Source organism: Onychomys torridus, chromosome 4 (genome assembly GCF_903995425.1).
Source record: "Onychomys torridus chromosome 4, mOncTor1.1, whole genome shotgun sequence".
NCBI classification, from domain to species: Eukaryota; Metazoa; Chordata; class Mammalia; order Rodentia; family Cricetidae; genus Onychomys; species Onychomys torridus.
Window position 1 is genome coordinate 50,376,325 of NC_050446.1, and position 16,798 is coordinate 50,393,122.

A 16,798-nucleotide genomic window follows, 5' to 3' on the forward strand; every position below is an offset into this window, starting at 1 on the left:
TTGGTTAATTGAAATGCTAAATGAAAAAGAGGTTGAAAATCTTAGTCACTCCTTTCAAGAAAATTTCTAAACTTTTTGGAAAAAAAGCTGAACTTTGTGATTAAGTGTTTAAATGGTTCAATTAATAGTAACAATGCAGCCCAATAAAATTCTAAAAACTAGAAAAGTAGGCATCTTAATCATTAGTTTTGGTATTTGTAAATAAAAAAAAAAAAATTCAGCAGAGGGAACTGAAACACCCACGTGGAACCAAAAAACAAAGGGAAGCCGGGTCTGGTGAGGAATCTATTATTAGAGTCTTCACAATTCTGTGGAAAGAACAGAGCACAGTCACCAAGCCAACAGGCTCGCCTTCAGAATGAACAAGCTGACACACTGTCACAGCAGCGCCTAGGGAGGTACACTAGGGTTATAAATGTGTGTACATGCACACATCCAACGCCAAAGGCTGACAATGGATGTCTTCCTCCATTGCTCTCTCTACCTTATCTTTTGAGACAAGACCGCCCACTGAACCTGCAGTTCACCACTTTGGCGAGGCTGGCTGGCCAGCAAGCCCCAGGGAATCTTCCTGTCTCCGCCCTCCCAGTGCTGGAATTATAGACACATGCCACTATGTCTGGCTTTTTACGTGTCTGCTGTGGAACCAAACTCATGTTCTCCAGCTTGTGCAACAAGGGTTTTGCATACCGAACCACCTCCCCAGCCAGGAATCACCCTTGGCTATTTGTTGTAACAGATAGTTCATGCAGCTAAAGCATTGCAATTCCTTTATACATTTATGTATGTATGTATTTATTTTATGTGTTGGGGTGTGGTGCCTGCTTGTATTTCTGTGCATGCAATGCCCACAGAGGCCAGAAGAGGGAGGTAGATCTCCCTGGAATTGGAGTTACAGATGGTTGGCTACCATGTTGGTCCTGGGAATCAAACCGTGGTTGTCTGAAGAGTCAATGCTGAGACATATTTTTTTAATTAAAAAAAAAAATCAAATATCTAATAAGAATAAAAGACCTTGAAAAAAATTTAACTAACATTGAAATTACAATATTATCATTATTGAAACAACACTACAGTGGAAATACTAACTCATGCATTCTGAAAAACATATTACTATCAAAAATATTTTTCAGAATTATTTATTTTTATTTATTTTGGAAATATAAACATATAACATTGTCCTGGTCCCATGAATTTAACTCTTATAAAGCATGTCCTAACTATTTTTTGGGTAATATTGCAGTAAAATGAACTCCATGGCTGACAAGCCACTAAGCTGAAGGACTATTAACTAAAAAGCATTTCCACTGCAATGTTGTTCCAATAATGATAATCTAAAAATGTTTATATTGGATTACCTATGTTTTGAACATTCAATCAAACTCAGTCACTGAATAGTTTCCAAAATTCTTAAAAATAGTGTATATTAAAAATTATTATTCTTAAACAATAATATGCTTTTACTTTATGATTTTTTTACTTTTTTACTTTATGATTTTTAATGGACTTAGAAAGTTTGCATTAAATTGATTAACTAAACATGCTTTTACTCAGACATTGTAAACCTTTACACAAAAGTCAAACGGAAAAAAGAAAGCCTGAAGTATTTCTGACTGTAAAGCAGAAATAACTGCATGCCTTAGTAAGGAAATCACTTTTTTACAATACACAGATAGCCTGTTTTCCTTAAAATCACAACCATACAAGTGAGAATTAATGTTTAAAGGAAGAAATAGGTGCAATACAACCCAATGAATTGGTTAAACAGGCTTTTTCCCCAAACTACAATTCCCAAACTAAATAAGCGAAACTCACAGTTTAGCAGTGATGAGGAGAGTGAGCACAACGAATGCAGACCTCTTCAGGTGCTTTATTTTCCCCACCATGGTCAACCCGAGGTAAAACAGGGCCGATCCAGAGAAGGAATTCGCCAGTCCATCAAGGAAATTTTCCATGTACACAGGGATCTTTTTGTCAAGAATAAAATTGAAGGCAATGCCAACGAAGACCATAAATACTATCGGGTTCTGTAACACACGCAGAAACCCAAGTCCCACAATTTTTACTTTATTTTGAGAAGCATTTTGAGTGTCTTTGGACTTCTGGATTTCACAGAAGATAAACCCTAAGGGGTTTAACATCATAAGAGATATTGGTGCCACCAAATAAATGTACTGGAGATATTCTGGGTATGTAGTTTCATACAGAGCTTCAACTGTGAAACAAGAATACTGATTTTAAAATATTTCCACAGAATTATACAAATATATAAACAACGTTTTCTGTGCTTGTTTATACCATTGAAAATTAGTCTAAATAGTGATGCATAACCCCATTCACTTATTTTTAGAAAGGCAAATTTTAGTAATAAAAGTGTCAAGGAAGAAAAACTTACTATATTAAGTACCATCCAGTTTATAAAATAACAGTCAACTTTAAATTATTTTTCATTTAAAAAAAAACCTACCTATTTTCCCATAAAGGTGCTTAAAAATTAATCTCTAAGAAGAGGGCAGAGCTGTAAATTTTTTAAAGGAGCAATTAAGTATAATCTGTATAAGTAATGATAACAAGATATTTGCTTGAGCTCATGGAGCGAGCATCTTGACTGGTGCAGTAAGGTAGGAGGAGTCAGATGGCAGCAGATTGTGGGGGAGAGAGTCAGGAACTCAACAGCACTGCCCTGATGGAGTCCACACTCCACACAGAAAGATGTAGAGACGTAAGACAGCTGACAGGAAGTCGGTCAGGACCAGAGGCACTTAGGAATTAAGTTCAGAAGTTTCTGGTCAGATTGTGAGCTCTCGAGTTTATATTTTCCAGATGTGGTCTAGGATGTGGCCGTGTGACTGGCAGCTGACAGGGAGGAGAAGCTTCTCTGGAGATGAGGAGGCCACGGAACTGGGAGGGCAGAGAACTCAGTGGGTAGCTGAGGAGGATGCTAACGTCAAGTAGAAAAGAAGACGAGAGTCGGCCATTGAAGTGTGCAGTGGATGGAGAAGAGTGATTGATCAGGAAACATCAACTTTAACAGCTGTCAGCAAGAAAGCAGCGAGTGACGTCATAACAGCACCAGGTAACTAGGGGAGAGGGCACCAGTCACCCCTACCCTTGCTTAGGGGATGCACAGGCTATGAGGAAATGAAAGCAATGGACGCCTCCAGGCAAGACAGAGAAGATGCTCAAGGAAGGACCTGGAAAGCATTTCGGAGAATAGCATGGAGACACACAGTATATTTAACTCTTGCAAATATAACTACATGTTTTTATTTGGTTGTTTTTGTTTTTTTGAGACAGGGTTTCTCAGTGTAGTCTCAGCTGTCCTGGAACTCACTCTGAAGAACAAGCTGGCCTCAAACTCACAGAGATCCGTCTGCCTCTGCCTCCTGAATGCTGGGATTAAAGGCATGCATCACCACCTGGCTCTTAACTACACTTTTTTTTTTTCTTGGTTTTCCAAGACAAGGTTTCTCTGTGTTGTTTTGGTGCCTGTCCTGGATCATCTCACTCTGTAGACCAGGCTGGCCTCAAACTCACAGAGATCCACCTGGTTCTGCCTCCCGAGTGCTGGGATTAAAGGTGTGCGCCACAGCCGCCTGGCTGTAACTATACATTTTTTAGAAAACAAAGCAATCACTTTTCCTCAACATGCCCCCAAAAAGCCTGTTACTTACTGAAGAATGAGGCTGGATAAAACCAAAACCAAAACACGCTGTGAGGTTAACAAGAAATGGTGCATTACAGAGCACACACACGCTATATTTTGTGGGCGAGGGAAGAGGCTTTTAGAGAGCTTAGAAGACACGATGCCTTGAGAAGTTACTGCGACAGAAGACCTTCCCTTGGTGGGGCTAAGTGGGTGGATCACACTTCTGACATTTCTAGAAGGTTAAGACTGGGGAACTGACCTGGGGTGGAACAAGGCAACTTAAAGCCGCCAAATACACAACTTGGTCTTCAGGCTCCTTTTTGGACATAGAACTTGAACCTATCCAACTGGAAGTATACAAAAGCTCATTCATAATGGAAGTTGAGAAATAAAACGAACTGCCACAGTCATTCCAAAGAGAGAGGCAATCATGTGAAAAGAACGTAGATTGAGTTACATTTACACTAAGATAAAGTGATCCGGACAGGAAAATATATTTGTTTACCTACTAGGGATTCATATTCAATTAATGTCAGACACGTGTCCCGTTAAAGTTATGTAATAGGTTATATAACCTCAGAACTTCACCTTGATCTCATTAGCTACTCTTACTTTTTATAAGATTCAAATCATTTCTCTCCCAGTTAAGCACACACATAGGTCTATAATATCTCCAAAATAGAGCAGAGGTTAAAAGCATTTGATTGCATAAAACTTGATCAGTTCTCTTCACTGATTTCTAAATTAGATGTGCGGGCTCTGACTCGGTGGCTGTCCTCCATGTTTTTTCCTGCTTTACTTATTTAAGTAAGAAGCCCCATCTTGATGATTATTCTTAGGTAGCTACACTTCTTAGGTATTTCATCTCTAGGAAAAAGGTATCCATACCTGCCTACCACTTCAGTTCCTTAAATGGAGTATCTATTTGGGGAATGTCCTGCATTTTCAGCCTTGTTTTAAGAATTTTTCCTAAGCGGCCAAAATGCAATGCAAAAGTGTTTCCTGTGGCAACCTTCATCTCCAACTCCACACTCTCCTCAAAGTCCCTTACACCAATTGATCACTTGTGTCTAAAACATCCATTCCTGGCACATCATTGCTCACTACCACATAATGAAGTCTGTCTCTCCCTCTCTTTCTCACGAATTCAATGCAAGTCTGAGCAGCAGTTTCCCATTGCCATTGCTAGGCAGTCGTCAGACAAAATACAACAGCACTTCCATCCTTCCTTTGGCTTCCTACGTGCCCAGTTATCCACGGGTAACAGGAACAGGAAACACAGTGCAGGGCAGCTTAGAAGGAACTTCAGCCACATCCTTTTTACGGAGCCTTACCGTTCTGTCTTATTGGCTATTGTCAAGTTCTTGGTGTGCCAGATTTACATATTAGACCCGAGCATAGGTAGAGATTGATTAGACAACATTTATGATATATAATCTATACGTACAATTGAGAATCTCATCTTTCAGGATGTTGAGGCAAGAACTAATTGCTGCTGGGAGTTCACGGTCTACTATATAAGGAGTCAGAAAAGACACACACTCCTGTCAAATATGGACGACTACTGTCCTTCCTTCCTTCCTTTCCAGGGGCTTTTGTATTCTCTCCTCTTGATTCTTTCTCCTATTAGTTAAGTCTGGAAATTAGGTTATTTGGTGTAGCCACTAACCTGTCTTCTTCTGTGTTTTCTCAACCACTCCTTCCCCCATATCATCAACTCCAAAGAGTACCATCTAAATAACAACTATGGAAAGTCAAAACTTTCAAAAATTAATATTTTTCTACGGTTTCCACCACTTCCTGGAGCAGCTCTTGTGGCCTTCTTTTAATGAGCATAGCCAGTCCTCACAATTGTCCCCCTATTTACCCAAGACATTTTTTACTACTCTATAAAGCCAAGACTCCATCTGCCAGGTCCGTATCACCACTACGGTGGACAAACACTGCATTCAGAACCACAAGCTCTGCTTGCTGACCGTGACTTCACTCCCTGACTTCTCGATGTGTTCCTTTCTGAAACCTGCCTAATATTCAAGGCCAGTCTCTGGACTCATTCTACCAAGTCTCCAACCTGTGTCCTTAAATCTCACCCTCTCTGGAATACTGCAATTCTCTGTCTTACAGCAATGCCACCTCAAGAAATTCTAAGTCCCCTGAATGAATCATTCTGGAACCCACAGACCCCACCTAACACAGTACTGACTAGATCTGATGGACAGAATCAACAACTTCATCAACTCATGCTAAGGGTTTCAGATACAGTCAAAATGTATTTTGTATCATACCACAATTTATGTCTGCTATTGGTTAATCTAGCTTTTTTGGGTCTATATTTTACTTTTACAATTATCACTTTAATTAGCTGTTTCTGATGTATGTGTATAATACATATTCATGTGTTTATGGAGGCCGGAGGGGATGCTGAATGTCTTTCTCAAGCACTGCCTACCTGACTCTCTGAACGGCCTCTCATTGGACCCGAGCTCACCGACTGAACGACACTGGCTACCTGCAAACTCCAGGCATCTTTTCTCTACGCACTGGGATTTTAAGTCCATCCGGGGCTCATGCTCACAAAGTTTCACGAAATGAGCTGTCACCCTAGCCCCTTTGTTACAGAATCTCACACTGTAGCCTAGGCTGGCTCTGAACTCCCAGCAGCCCTCCTGCCTAGGCCTCCTGAATAACAGGATTAACCATTTATTTTAAATTGGACAATAAAAAAACCACATGTGTTAATACATGTTATTTTGAAATGTATATGTTTTAGAATGGTTAAATTAAGCTCGCCAGTATACACATTTTCTTATGTAATTTTAATGATGTGAATACTTACATTGTTGTTAACTGTATTCACTATGTTGTACAATAGCGCTCTTGAATTTAGGCCTCCTATCTGACTGAACTCTCATCTTTTCCCTTCTTACACAATGTGACTATTTATAAAGCAGGTGACAATTGGAGAATTTTAACTCAGCTGATCGAGTGCATAAGGGCAAAAGAAGTTATATCTAGTGGGAGAGCAAATAATTGCGATTAAATAAATACTTAGTAAATTACCAGTAGAAAGGGGTTCAACATGTGGATTTTAGTCTCTTTTGCCACTCACTTCCATAATTACTTAACAGTCCATCTTTATAAACTGGCAGTTAGCAACCTGAAGACAGTCTTTCAAATTGGAAAGGAAAATACACATGAATACAGTGACCTATAGCAACTAAAATTAGATTTATAATCACTACATCAACTATTAAGTCCTAATTAATTAATGATTATAAATAAGGCTCTTAGAGGGAGGGGGAATCCCATTATAAGGAGTTATTATATAGCTTGGAAGAACTAAGATAAAATTAGCCACCCGCTGTGACTCCTATTTTGGTTCCTGCAGGGTTTCAATCTCTAGTGAATAACACACAGACCCTGACAAGACCATTTCATTATTTAATGGCATATAGTTAAATGGCTTCATCTCCATTGTGTTTACAACTCAAGCACTGGAGCGTAATTATGATTAGTCAGGGCACTTATGCTATCAGCATTGTTTGAAGAATAAATTATAGGACTTAACTATTCCCTATTAGTATCTTTTAATGACAGAGGCAGGGAGCCATTCTGATCTGCTGGAATCGGCATGTCACCTTGGTAGACTCTTGGTTTCTTCTCACACCTGGATTTTTTAAAAGCACCTTTGCAAAGAATTGTCCTAAAAGACAGTAGACTCCCCGGGCGGTGGTGGCGCACGCCTGTAGAGCCAGAGGCAGAGCCAGGCGGATCTCTGTGGGTTCGAGGCCAGCCTGGACTACCAAGTGAGTTCCAGGAAAGGCGCAAAGCTACACAGAGAAACTCTGTCTCGAAAAACCAAAAAAAAAAAAAAAAAAAAAGACAGTAGACTCTTTTTAGTCTGTAATTCACTTGACTTTAACGTAAAAACTACATAGTAATATAACATAACTTATTTTCTATATACCATAGTCACAGTATACAGTATTCACTAACTTATCTGTCTTCTCTCCATGCCAGCACTTCCCAAGTCCCCTGTAAATTGAGCAGATGAGGAGCACATGCAGCCCTAAGAGGACGTTTCTTCTGATTCATTATCAATACTTCTCTCTGAACGACAGTGGGAATTCCTAGGAGAAGTTGTAAAAGAAACCAAAAGAAAGGTCTTCCTGGAGACTGTCTTCTCTGCCCACCATGTACCAGAGCAGAAGACAGATGGATACTGCACTAACAAGTAACCCACTGGGGAGCAGACACATGACATAATGTTCTGTACACATCTTCCATTTTACAAGCCGATGAGGAAGCTGTCTATAGGGCCGGTCTCTAATAAAGCTATCGTCTACAGCCTGGTATTACAAGAGTCTTTATCTGTGAGTAAAACAAACAACAGAAATTATAACCCCAATTGCACAACACATTCCTCAAGGAAATTCAGGTTGCTATACCACCAGGAGCTTGATTCTTACCACATTTACTGACATAATGTGGATGTAAGAAAAACAGTGATGAAATGGCTAAGTATATATATATTTTTAATTTGGAAAGTGTCTTAGTAGGAATTCATCCAACAGCTGTTTTCCACAGCTTTCTTTCTCACCCTGTGGGGGTCATGCATCTGTGTGTGCATCCAGAGACAGAGGAGGAGGTCTGGAGTCTTTCTCCATCTCTCTGCACTGTATTTTAGAGACAGCTCTCTCACTGAATCTGAAGCTCATTTCAGTTAGGCTGACTGGCCAGTGAGTTCCAGGGTCCAGCTGTCCCTACCTCCCAGCACTGGGGTTAGAGGTAGGAAAGGCCTGACTTTTTTTTTTTCAAACTGGTTAAAAAAAATGGCTTTTATTAAGGGCGAGGAAACACACACGAAGCAAGCATAAAGAATGGAAGATCTTTTACAGGGCAGAGGGGGGCCTCAGGAAGCTAAAGCCCTCACGCCTGGTCTTTATGTGGATGCTAGGGGTTTGAACTCAGGTCCTCTTGCTTTATCAGCGCATGCTTTTACTAAGCCACCTCTCTAGCCCCGCCCCTCCAACATATTTTAAAGACGAAAACATCTGATTCTGTTCTGAAACTGCTAAATTACAGAGGGTAGTCAGGTCTTCTAAAACAGACTTACTTAGCCTGTTATGTAACTGTGTGGCATAAGAGAGTGCCTGGGATTTAGAACCAGAAAGCCTAGAGTTGGGTCTCAGGCACATGGCAGCTGCGTGACCCAGGTTAAAACAATCCTGTAACCCTGTCTCCTTATTTGAAAGTGATAATATCTGCCCTATTGAAATAATAAAGTCCCCTGTAAACTATAAAGTTACAAATGTTAGTTCTTTTTATGAGCTGACTAGTCTATAAAAGTCTGACACTATATATATCTAGTTCATTGTCTAAAATAAAAACAATATTTATTTAATACTTAACACTATGGTGACAAGACACTTCTGGAGTCTTTATCCTACAAATCCTTGACCAGACTACATTCTCAGGTCTCTTAAGGACATGGACAAACACTAACTTCTGCTGTGTAATGTCATCTTAAAGTTAGTGGCTGTAAAGGAATACCTACAGACGGTCTGCTTCCAGATCGCTCAGCTAGGAGCCTCGCTGACCGCCCTTCACTCCTGCTGTACTCCGGGTGATTTGATTTCACTGGTAGTTTCCCACGGCTAAAGTAAGGAAAGGTGCAAAGTGTGGTTCTCCACCAGTCTTTCTGATGCCAGTGATGAAAAGGCTTGTGGGAAGAGGATGGGATAAAATGACTGAGGCCTGAGAGTTCCTGGCAGGTTTCCATTGCACAATTTAATGTTCCACTGAATCCCTGCTCTAAAGATATATCATCAGAGAAGCCTTAACCCACCACTCTGCCACAGGACTGTCTCCTCACATCTGGCCCTTATTTACTTTTCTGACAAGGTTTGATATGATCTTAGCTTCAATCATAACTTTATTTCTTCATTAAAATATGAACTCAGTATGTTTGGGAACTTTGTTCACAGGTCTCTTCCCAGCACTGGCATGTAGCACTTTCCAATAATTGAATGAAGAGACACAATAGTCCCCATGCTGTGGTGTGTGGTTACAATACACACAACCTGCATTTTTAAATATTAAAACATAGTTTCAAGGAATGGTGGTATATTCTGAAAGACAAAATATATTTCCTCTCAAGAAACCATAGCATCCCAAATTAGTGTGTTTATTGTATTACCAGAAAATGTAAAATCAGGCTGTATACAGAACTGCAGAAGCAATGGTTTCCTCACCACTGCTGTCCTTAAACAAGAATTTCACTTCAATATAAATACACTGAAAATTCAAATAACAAGCTCATAAACAAATTGCAATGTAAAATAATCTAAATATTCTAGAGCATAAGAACAAGGATGGTGTGGGAAAGCTATTAACGCCACAAATTTCCATTGCAGCCATGAGGTGATGAGTACTTTCCTAGGACATAAGGACTTTTTAACATAATTTAAATAAGAATATGATCCCTTCTAGAAACTAGATCTCTTTATATGAGATGATTGAGAAGAAATAGAACACTATTAGAGAGATTATCCCCTTAGGTTTTAGAATATGGCCATTTATTTTAGGTAGGTAAGTAAAGAAAAAAAATATTCTAATTTCAGACAGCTTTAAGAAAAACATGATGAGTTGGCGGGGAGAGTCCAGGAGGAGTTGGAGCAGGGGGATTGTGATCAGAATATGTTATGTGAAAAAAATTTCAAGTAAACAAACAATAAATGATTTCCTAGAGACAAGAATAAGAATGTCAACACAGAGAAACCCTGTCTCAAAAAAAAAAAAACAAAAAAAAGAAAAAAGAACAAGACTGTCACTAACAATGCTTAGATAAATCAAAAGCTTTTGTTACCACATAAAACACTTGAATTTTTTTTTAATTGAAGAATAAAAATAACTTACCTATAGGATATCCCAATGCAAAGTCATTACTTTGTGTAGCAAAAATAGGGAACAGTCCAGCTTTGCTAAATCGACTCTCAGGACTGGCAACCAATAAGGTCAACACACATACAATGAAAAACACAGAGGCTTTGCCAATTAAGATACTATATAGGAAAGCCCAATCCACATTGGAAAAATTAAGTACAACCATATTTTTGAATAGTAAAGCTGGAAGGGCGAATCTGGAGACGAAATTCCCCAGTCCTTTGGCCTGTGTGGATGTTATGATATTGGCCCGTCCTGCTATATAGCCACAAAGGACTATGCCAAAGCATTCTAGCAGGGCTGGGAAGAGCCTCGTTATTGACATTGAAGGTGGGTCATTGGTGGAATTAAATCTGTGAGTTACGGTTGCAGACAAAGTCTCGTTCACATTAATGGCAAGAGTTGAGTTCTCTGCTGAAAAATAAGAATCCATTTTCTATTTTCTTCCACCTCCAGCAAGGCCTCTGGAAAAAAAAAAAAAAAGAAAGAACGAAAAAAGAAAAGAAAATTCAGTGTTACGACTAACCAGAGTTCAGATTGAGATGGAACGCTGCAAACCTGGACTTATTTACATACTAAATGGCCAAATAAATGTTCATACTCTCTTTAACATCCACCAGGGGGAAATGCAATGGAGAGGAGGTGGGGGAGGTGCTTCACTCTCAAAGGTAGGTCAGCTCCAAATATTTGTTACCATTCTACTTTTCAGTGCCAGACATAAGTAAAATAAGATCCACAGATGTTGCAGCTGCAGCGATGCCCTGTGGTTCTCTCCAGGGATCCACAATCCACCTCCATCTAGTGGACAAGAGGAGGAGGCCCAGTGTCTGCAAGGGACTCCTTGCACCCAGATTCTCTAGAAACCTCAGAGGTTCTCAGGGATAGGTTAAGGAGTCACACTGGAACCAGAGGTCCCTTCTAGCCTGTGGTCATGCTTGAGCATAAGGGAGAATCATAAGAGGGTATCACTTACTTACCAACTTGAACACAAAACTTTTTATGCTTCACTTTATCGTCTATGAAGTGGCAATATCAGTAGAGTCCTTAGCTCTAATCACACCCAGCACACAGTAATCACCTAACCAAAGCAGACTATAGCTTTTGGTAGAGTATAAGGAAACCTAGGAAAGAAAAAAAGTGATTTTTTAAAAAGGCATTCCAGCCGGGCGGTGGTGGCACATGCCTTTAATCCAGCACTCGGGAGGCAGAGCCAGGCGGATCTCTGTGAGTTCAAGGCCAGCCTGGTCTACAGAGCGAGCTCCAGGAAAAGTGCAAAGCTACACAGAGAAACCCTGTCTTGAAAAACCAAAAATAAATAAATAAATAAATAAATAAATAAATAGATGCATTCCACCAGCCTCCTCTTGGTTTCTTTTACGTAAGCACACGTACTGGCCTCTTTCTTCACACATGTAGTTCAAGCTAACATTTTCTCTGCCGTTTGCACTGCCCACATAATTAGCACTTACCCATTCTCCAAACTCAACCATATGGTTCAGGAATCATTTCATCAGGTGAGGTTTCTTTAATCACATAGTTAGGCATGATTCTTTCTCAGATAAAATCATGATCCTTCCCTTTAGTCTGCTTTTCTCTGTTTGTTTTTCCCAATGCCTTGAAATCACTGTCTGACACCTGACTCCTTTCCCAGACTTTAAATGTCACAAAAGCAAAGACCATGCTTGACTTTACACACTCCTGTGTCCCTAACATCTAGCACATAGGAAAAACTTGATCCATTAAAATTTTCACCAAATTCATTAAATAACCTGTTCTTAAATCAGCCTCTTCTCTCACGGTCAGCTCTCTCTTAGGTATTATCTAGTTCATGAGTGGATAATCCCTCTTTCTAAATGAGAAACGTTTCTCGCAGCAGTAACAGCCCCCCAAACACAAACTGCATCCTAAAACGCTATAAAGATGTTCAAGGGGTTTTAAGGAGCTCGCTCTGTGTACTAAGGTGGCAACTGACAGCCCCCTCCTCCTGCTGCCAAAGATGCAATCAGCACAAACTTTAGATAATTCCAAGATGAATCAGTTTTTATTAGCAATTTGGAATTAATATAATAGCATGCCAATGTCTAAGCAAGTGATCATTCTAGGTTTACCATCTAAAGTGGCCTTACCTAAAACAGGGGGAAAATCTGGTGTTTCCTGCAATTTGCAAAGCTTGGTTAAATTCTCAAACACCCACACCACATTCAAAAGACCCAGTTGACAAGCCAAAGATCATCAACTGCTACACGGAGTTGTATAAGAGAATACTCCCTGTGCTGCTCCATATAAGCCAAACCCTTTTAAAAAAAAACTTTATATTTAATTGGGATTAAGACAAGTATTTCAGGTTGGGGATTTAGCTCAGTGGTAGAGTGCTTGCCTAGCAAGCACAAGACCCTGGGTTCGATCCTCAGCTCAAAAAAAAAAAAAAGACAAGTATTTCTTTTTTCTACCAGGATTAAACAGGAGTGGCCAATAGAAACCAATCCCACAATGTTCACCTACTTGAGTTTTACCAAATAAGCACCAAATTATACTGAAAAGTACACCAAGAAGTTCTGGTTGGTATACATAGCCAGGTATTGGTTGGTATACATAGTCAGGTATTGGTTGGGACACATAGCCAGGTTATGTTGGTACACATAGAGAGGTTCTGGTTGTGACACACAGCTAGATTCTGGTTGGGACACATAGCCAGATTCTGGTTGGGACACATAGAAAGGTTCTAGTTGGGACACATAGCCAGATTCTGGTTGGGACACATAGAAAGGTTCTAGTTGGGACACATAGCCAGATTCTGTTGGTACACCCAGAGAGGTTCTGGTTGGGACACATTGCTAGATTCTGTTGGTACACATTGCCAGATTCTGGTTGGGACACATAGCCAGATTCTGGTTGGACACATAGCCAGGTTCTGGACCTACACATGGCCATCCTGGAAGGATCTGATCAACAATCAGACTTGAGTATTAAACATTGGAGCCCCTAGGAAAAGTGTTCTTCGAGAGGTAGTGAGTGGGAGAGGAGGTAAGAAACTGGCCCAGACTTCTGATGCTTTTCCAAAGTTCCCTATATTCCTTTACTTGGATAACTCAGAACCTCTTATTTGGACAACAGTGTAGTTGTATATTTTTAAAACAACATTCTTAATTAGCAATAGTTAAGTGAAAAGAGACAGACTTTGAACCTTCACCTTTATCAACTCTTTGGGTCAAGTACTTTGCCTCCCTCAGTCGGCTTCTTTAATCATGTCTAACTGTGTAAAATGAGTGGGGAAGCCTCCTTAGAGCCATACTGTAGAGAAAGGACATTTCACGCACTGCTTATCACAGAATAGGCCTTCAAGAAATGGCAGCAATGGTCCTAGTGCCAAGGGTGGTGTGCCATGCTGGAAACCCAGCACTGGAAGACAGGGGGGAGATGGGCACAAGCTCAAAGCTACCTGGGGCTACACATTGAGACCCTGCCTCAACAAACACACACAAACCTAACAATCAAGGAATAAACCAGAGGATGAGGCGTGGGGGCGGAGAGACTGTGGACTTAATGGTAATGTCTAAAATGGCAATAAAGCAAAGAGCATTCACTGTCCTAAGTAGGTCTACAAACACACCTGCCATTACAGATCACCAATAACAGAAGTACTAGATTGTCCATAATGTTACCAGGCTCTGTTTTATACCCACCAACTAAGAAGAGTTGAATTTAGTTTGGTTTTAAGTGGCTAATTGACAGTGAACAAAGACCTCTTCACCAAGGTGATGGCCAATAGATAAAGCAACACTTTATTTATTTAATTAATTTAAAGTAAAAAAAAAAACTTTAAAAAATAATCTGCCCTTTCCCCTTTAATTTTTCCAGCGTTAAAAAAGCAACAGTTCCTAAGGCAAATGAGCATTAAAAAAGACTTCTAGCCTGACACAATGTCACACACCTGTAATCCTAGCACTAGGAAGGCACAGGCGGGAAGATAATGAGTTCAAACCCAGCGTCAGCTACAAAGGAAAGCCAGGGACTACATTAGCGGTTGTTTCAAAATAAGGAAGGGAAAACAATAAAAATAAACCTGAAGTTTTATCTCATACCATTTTAAACGTGGAAAAAAAAAAAAAAAAAAACGCTTCCAAAGCACATTTTAAGATGAGCAAGCGCCACAAGAAAGGAAGTTTAAAAAAAAATGACATCCAGTCCTTTAATCTACAAAAACAAGGCTTCTTACAGAACAAACAAGTTGATCCGCCACTGTAAAAGTGACTTCACTGGGGCAGACACCAGAAAATGAAGTGATCAAACGGTCTAGTAACTTCATATTTGACTTAGATAACATCACCAAAGCACTGACATTGTAGGTTAATTGCTATTAAGTTAAAATGTGGTGCAGTGTTAACTTGAAAGAGAAAGCTTTAAACTCTTAGGCTGTTCTTTTCTCAAACATCCAATATCCTTTCTCCATGATAAAAACCTAATGCCGTGTGGCACTATAAAAGAACTCTTAAACATCAACAGGCACCCCATTCACTGACTTTTCCCCTGGTCTGTCTGCAAGGGACAGACTTTGGCCCGCCAAGATAAGAGTGCAGAGTCCCTACAGAATAGATGGCCCCGAGGGCAACTGGCCTCTGTGGAAGTGTAAAGTCAGGGCATGGGAGTCACAGTAGGTGCTCCGTAAAGAAGGGAGAAAATTTGGCGCAAAGCACCAGGTACCTGGGCAGAGGCGCTCAGAAAGGGCAGATACTGAGGCCACCTTGGGATAAAGTGGAAAGTCCTAGGTGACAGGGTAGGCGCACGTGCAGCGAGGCGCTCTGCACCCAGAGGATGCAGCTCTGGCACCAGAGGAGACAAATCGCCCCTTCTGCGCGGACCATCCCAAGTGTTCCCGCAGGTTTCAGGCGTAGGCGCTGGGGGGCAGAGGCAGACAGGCGCAGCAACGGGCCGAGGCCGGGGACACGCACCAGAGCCTGGCGCTGCCCACTGATCCGGACCCCAGGGGCAGGGACAGGAGTAAAACCCAGCAGGTCCACGCAACCGGCGCTCATCTCACCTGCTAGGTCCGCTGCCCTGGCTGCGAGGAGAAGGAAGCCGGTGCTCGCAGAGGGCCAAGCAGCGAGCACTCCACCGTCATCTCCCGCCCCCAGCCCTCTCTTCCCAGCGGCGTGTGCCAGCGGCAGCTGCCAAACCACGTTCCGAGAAAGGGAGGGGTGAGCGGCTGCGGCCCTGTCAGCTACCCTGGGCGTCTGCGGCCGGGTACCTCCTCCCCGCCTCCGCCCCGCCCTCAGGCCCCGCCCCTGGCCTGAAGGTCGGAGATGCGGGTCTCCACCCTGCCGCGAGACCCCGCCCCCAAAGCGCGCGACCCAGCTCCGCCCCGCCCCAGGCCCCGCCCCAGGCCCCGCCTCCGGCCCGGAGCTCCACCATGCAGTTCTCCACCCCGCCGACAGGCCCCACCCCCAAGCTCCAGTGCCACACCCCGTCCAACCCTCGGGCCCCACCCTAAGGCCCCGCCCCTAGCCTGGAGATCCCTGCAGACGGTCTCCACCCCGCCGTCAGGCCCCGCCCCCAAGCCCAAGAGCCACGGCTCCGCCCTGCTTCCCCCCAGGACCCCCCCAGCCCTCCTACGCAGCCCCTTTCCCGCCCTCAGGCCTCGTCCAGGCTGAGTGCTTCCGGCTTTCCTCCTCCCACAAGATGGCTTCCCGGCTGGGGCTTGCCAGTGTTGTTTTCCTCCGCCCCTGCTCAGAATCAGGGATGCCTATCATCCTTTCAGTTAACCTCAGCCTCCAGTAATCCTGCCAACTCCTCTCTTGGGTAGCCTCGTCATTTGACAGTACAGTGTACAAAAGCAAGGACGTAAGCATGTGAGTCCAAACCCTGCCTTCTACCTTTCCCAAAGTAGCATTGACCTTGACCTTCCTAAATCAAAAGAGATTAAAATGTAAGCTTCAAGTTGTGTGCTTGATTTAGAATAAATTGCAAGCGATGACTGCTTCTATTCCTATTGTGGAGGAAACTCTGGGCATATATATTCTCTTAGGAATCTACTAGTATTCGTAGAAATCTACCAAGGCTTCTTGAAGTCTAAGTATGAAACTAAAGAGGTTCTGTAATTAAATCAACTTTCTGGAGCCCAAATTATTTCAAATTTAAAGCCCGATCTCAGTGTCTTTATAAGCATTTCTTTAAAAAAAAAAAATCTTGCTTTGGCAATTTAACTGT

General features: G+C 41.8%; 1 protein-coding gene across 2 annotated transcripts in view; it reads right to left on the bottom strand.

Moving 5' to 3' along the window:
* The window catches only part of Gpr155 (G protein-coupled receptor 155), a 41,937-nt gene extending 26,093 nt beyond the window's left edge, over positions 1-15,844 (bottom strand). For both annotated transcript variants that reach the window (XM_036185016.1, XM_036185017.1), the window contains exons 1-4: positions 15,633-15,844; positions 11,572-11,715; positions 10,568-11,058; positions 1,816-2,215 (exon numbers count right to left, since the gene is read on the bottom strand). In XM_036185016.1, coding sequence (XP_036040909.1) covers positions 1,816-2,215; positions 10,568-11,027 — 860 coding nt within the window. In that variant the 5' untranslated portion in view covers positions 11,028-11,058; positions 11,572-11,715; positions 15,633-15,844. The remainder of the gene's footprint in view (positions 1-1,815; positions 2,216-10,567; positions 11,059-11,571; positions 11,716-15,632) is intronic.
* Between the last annotated feature and the right edge of the window lie 954 nt (positions 15,845-16,798).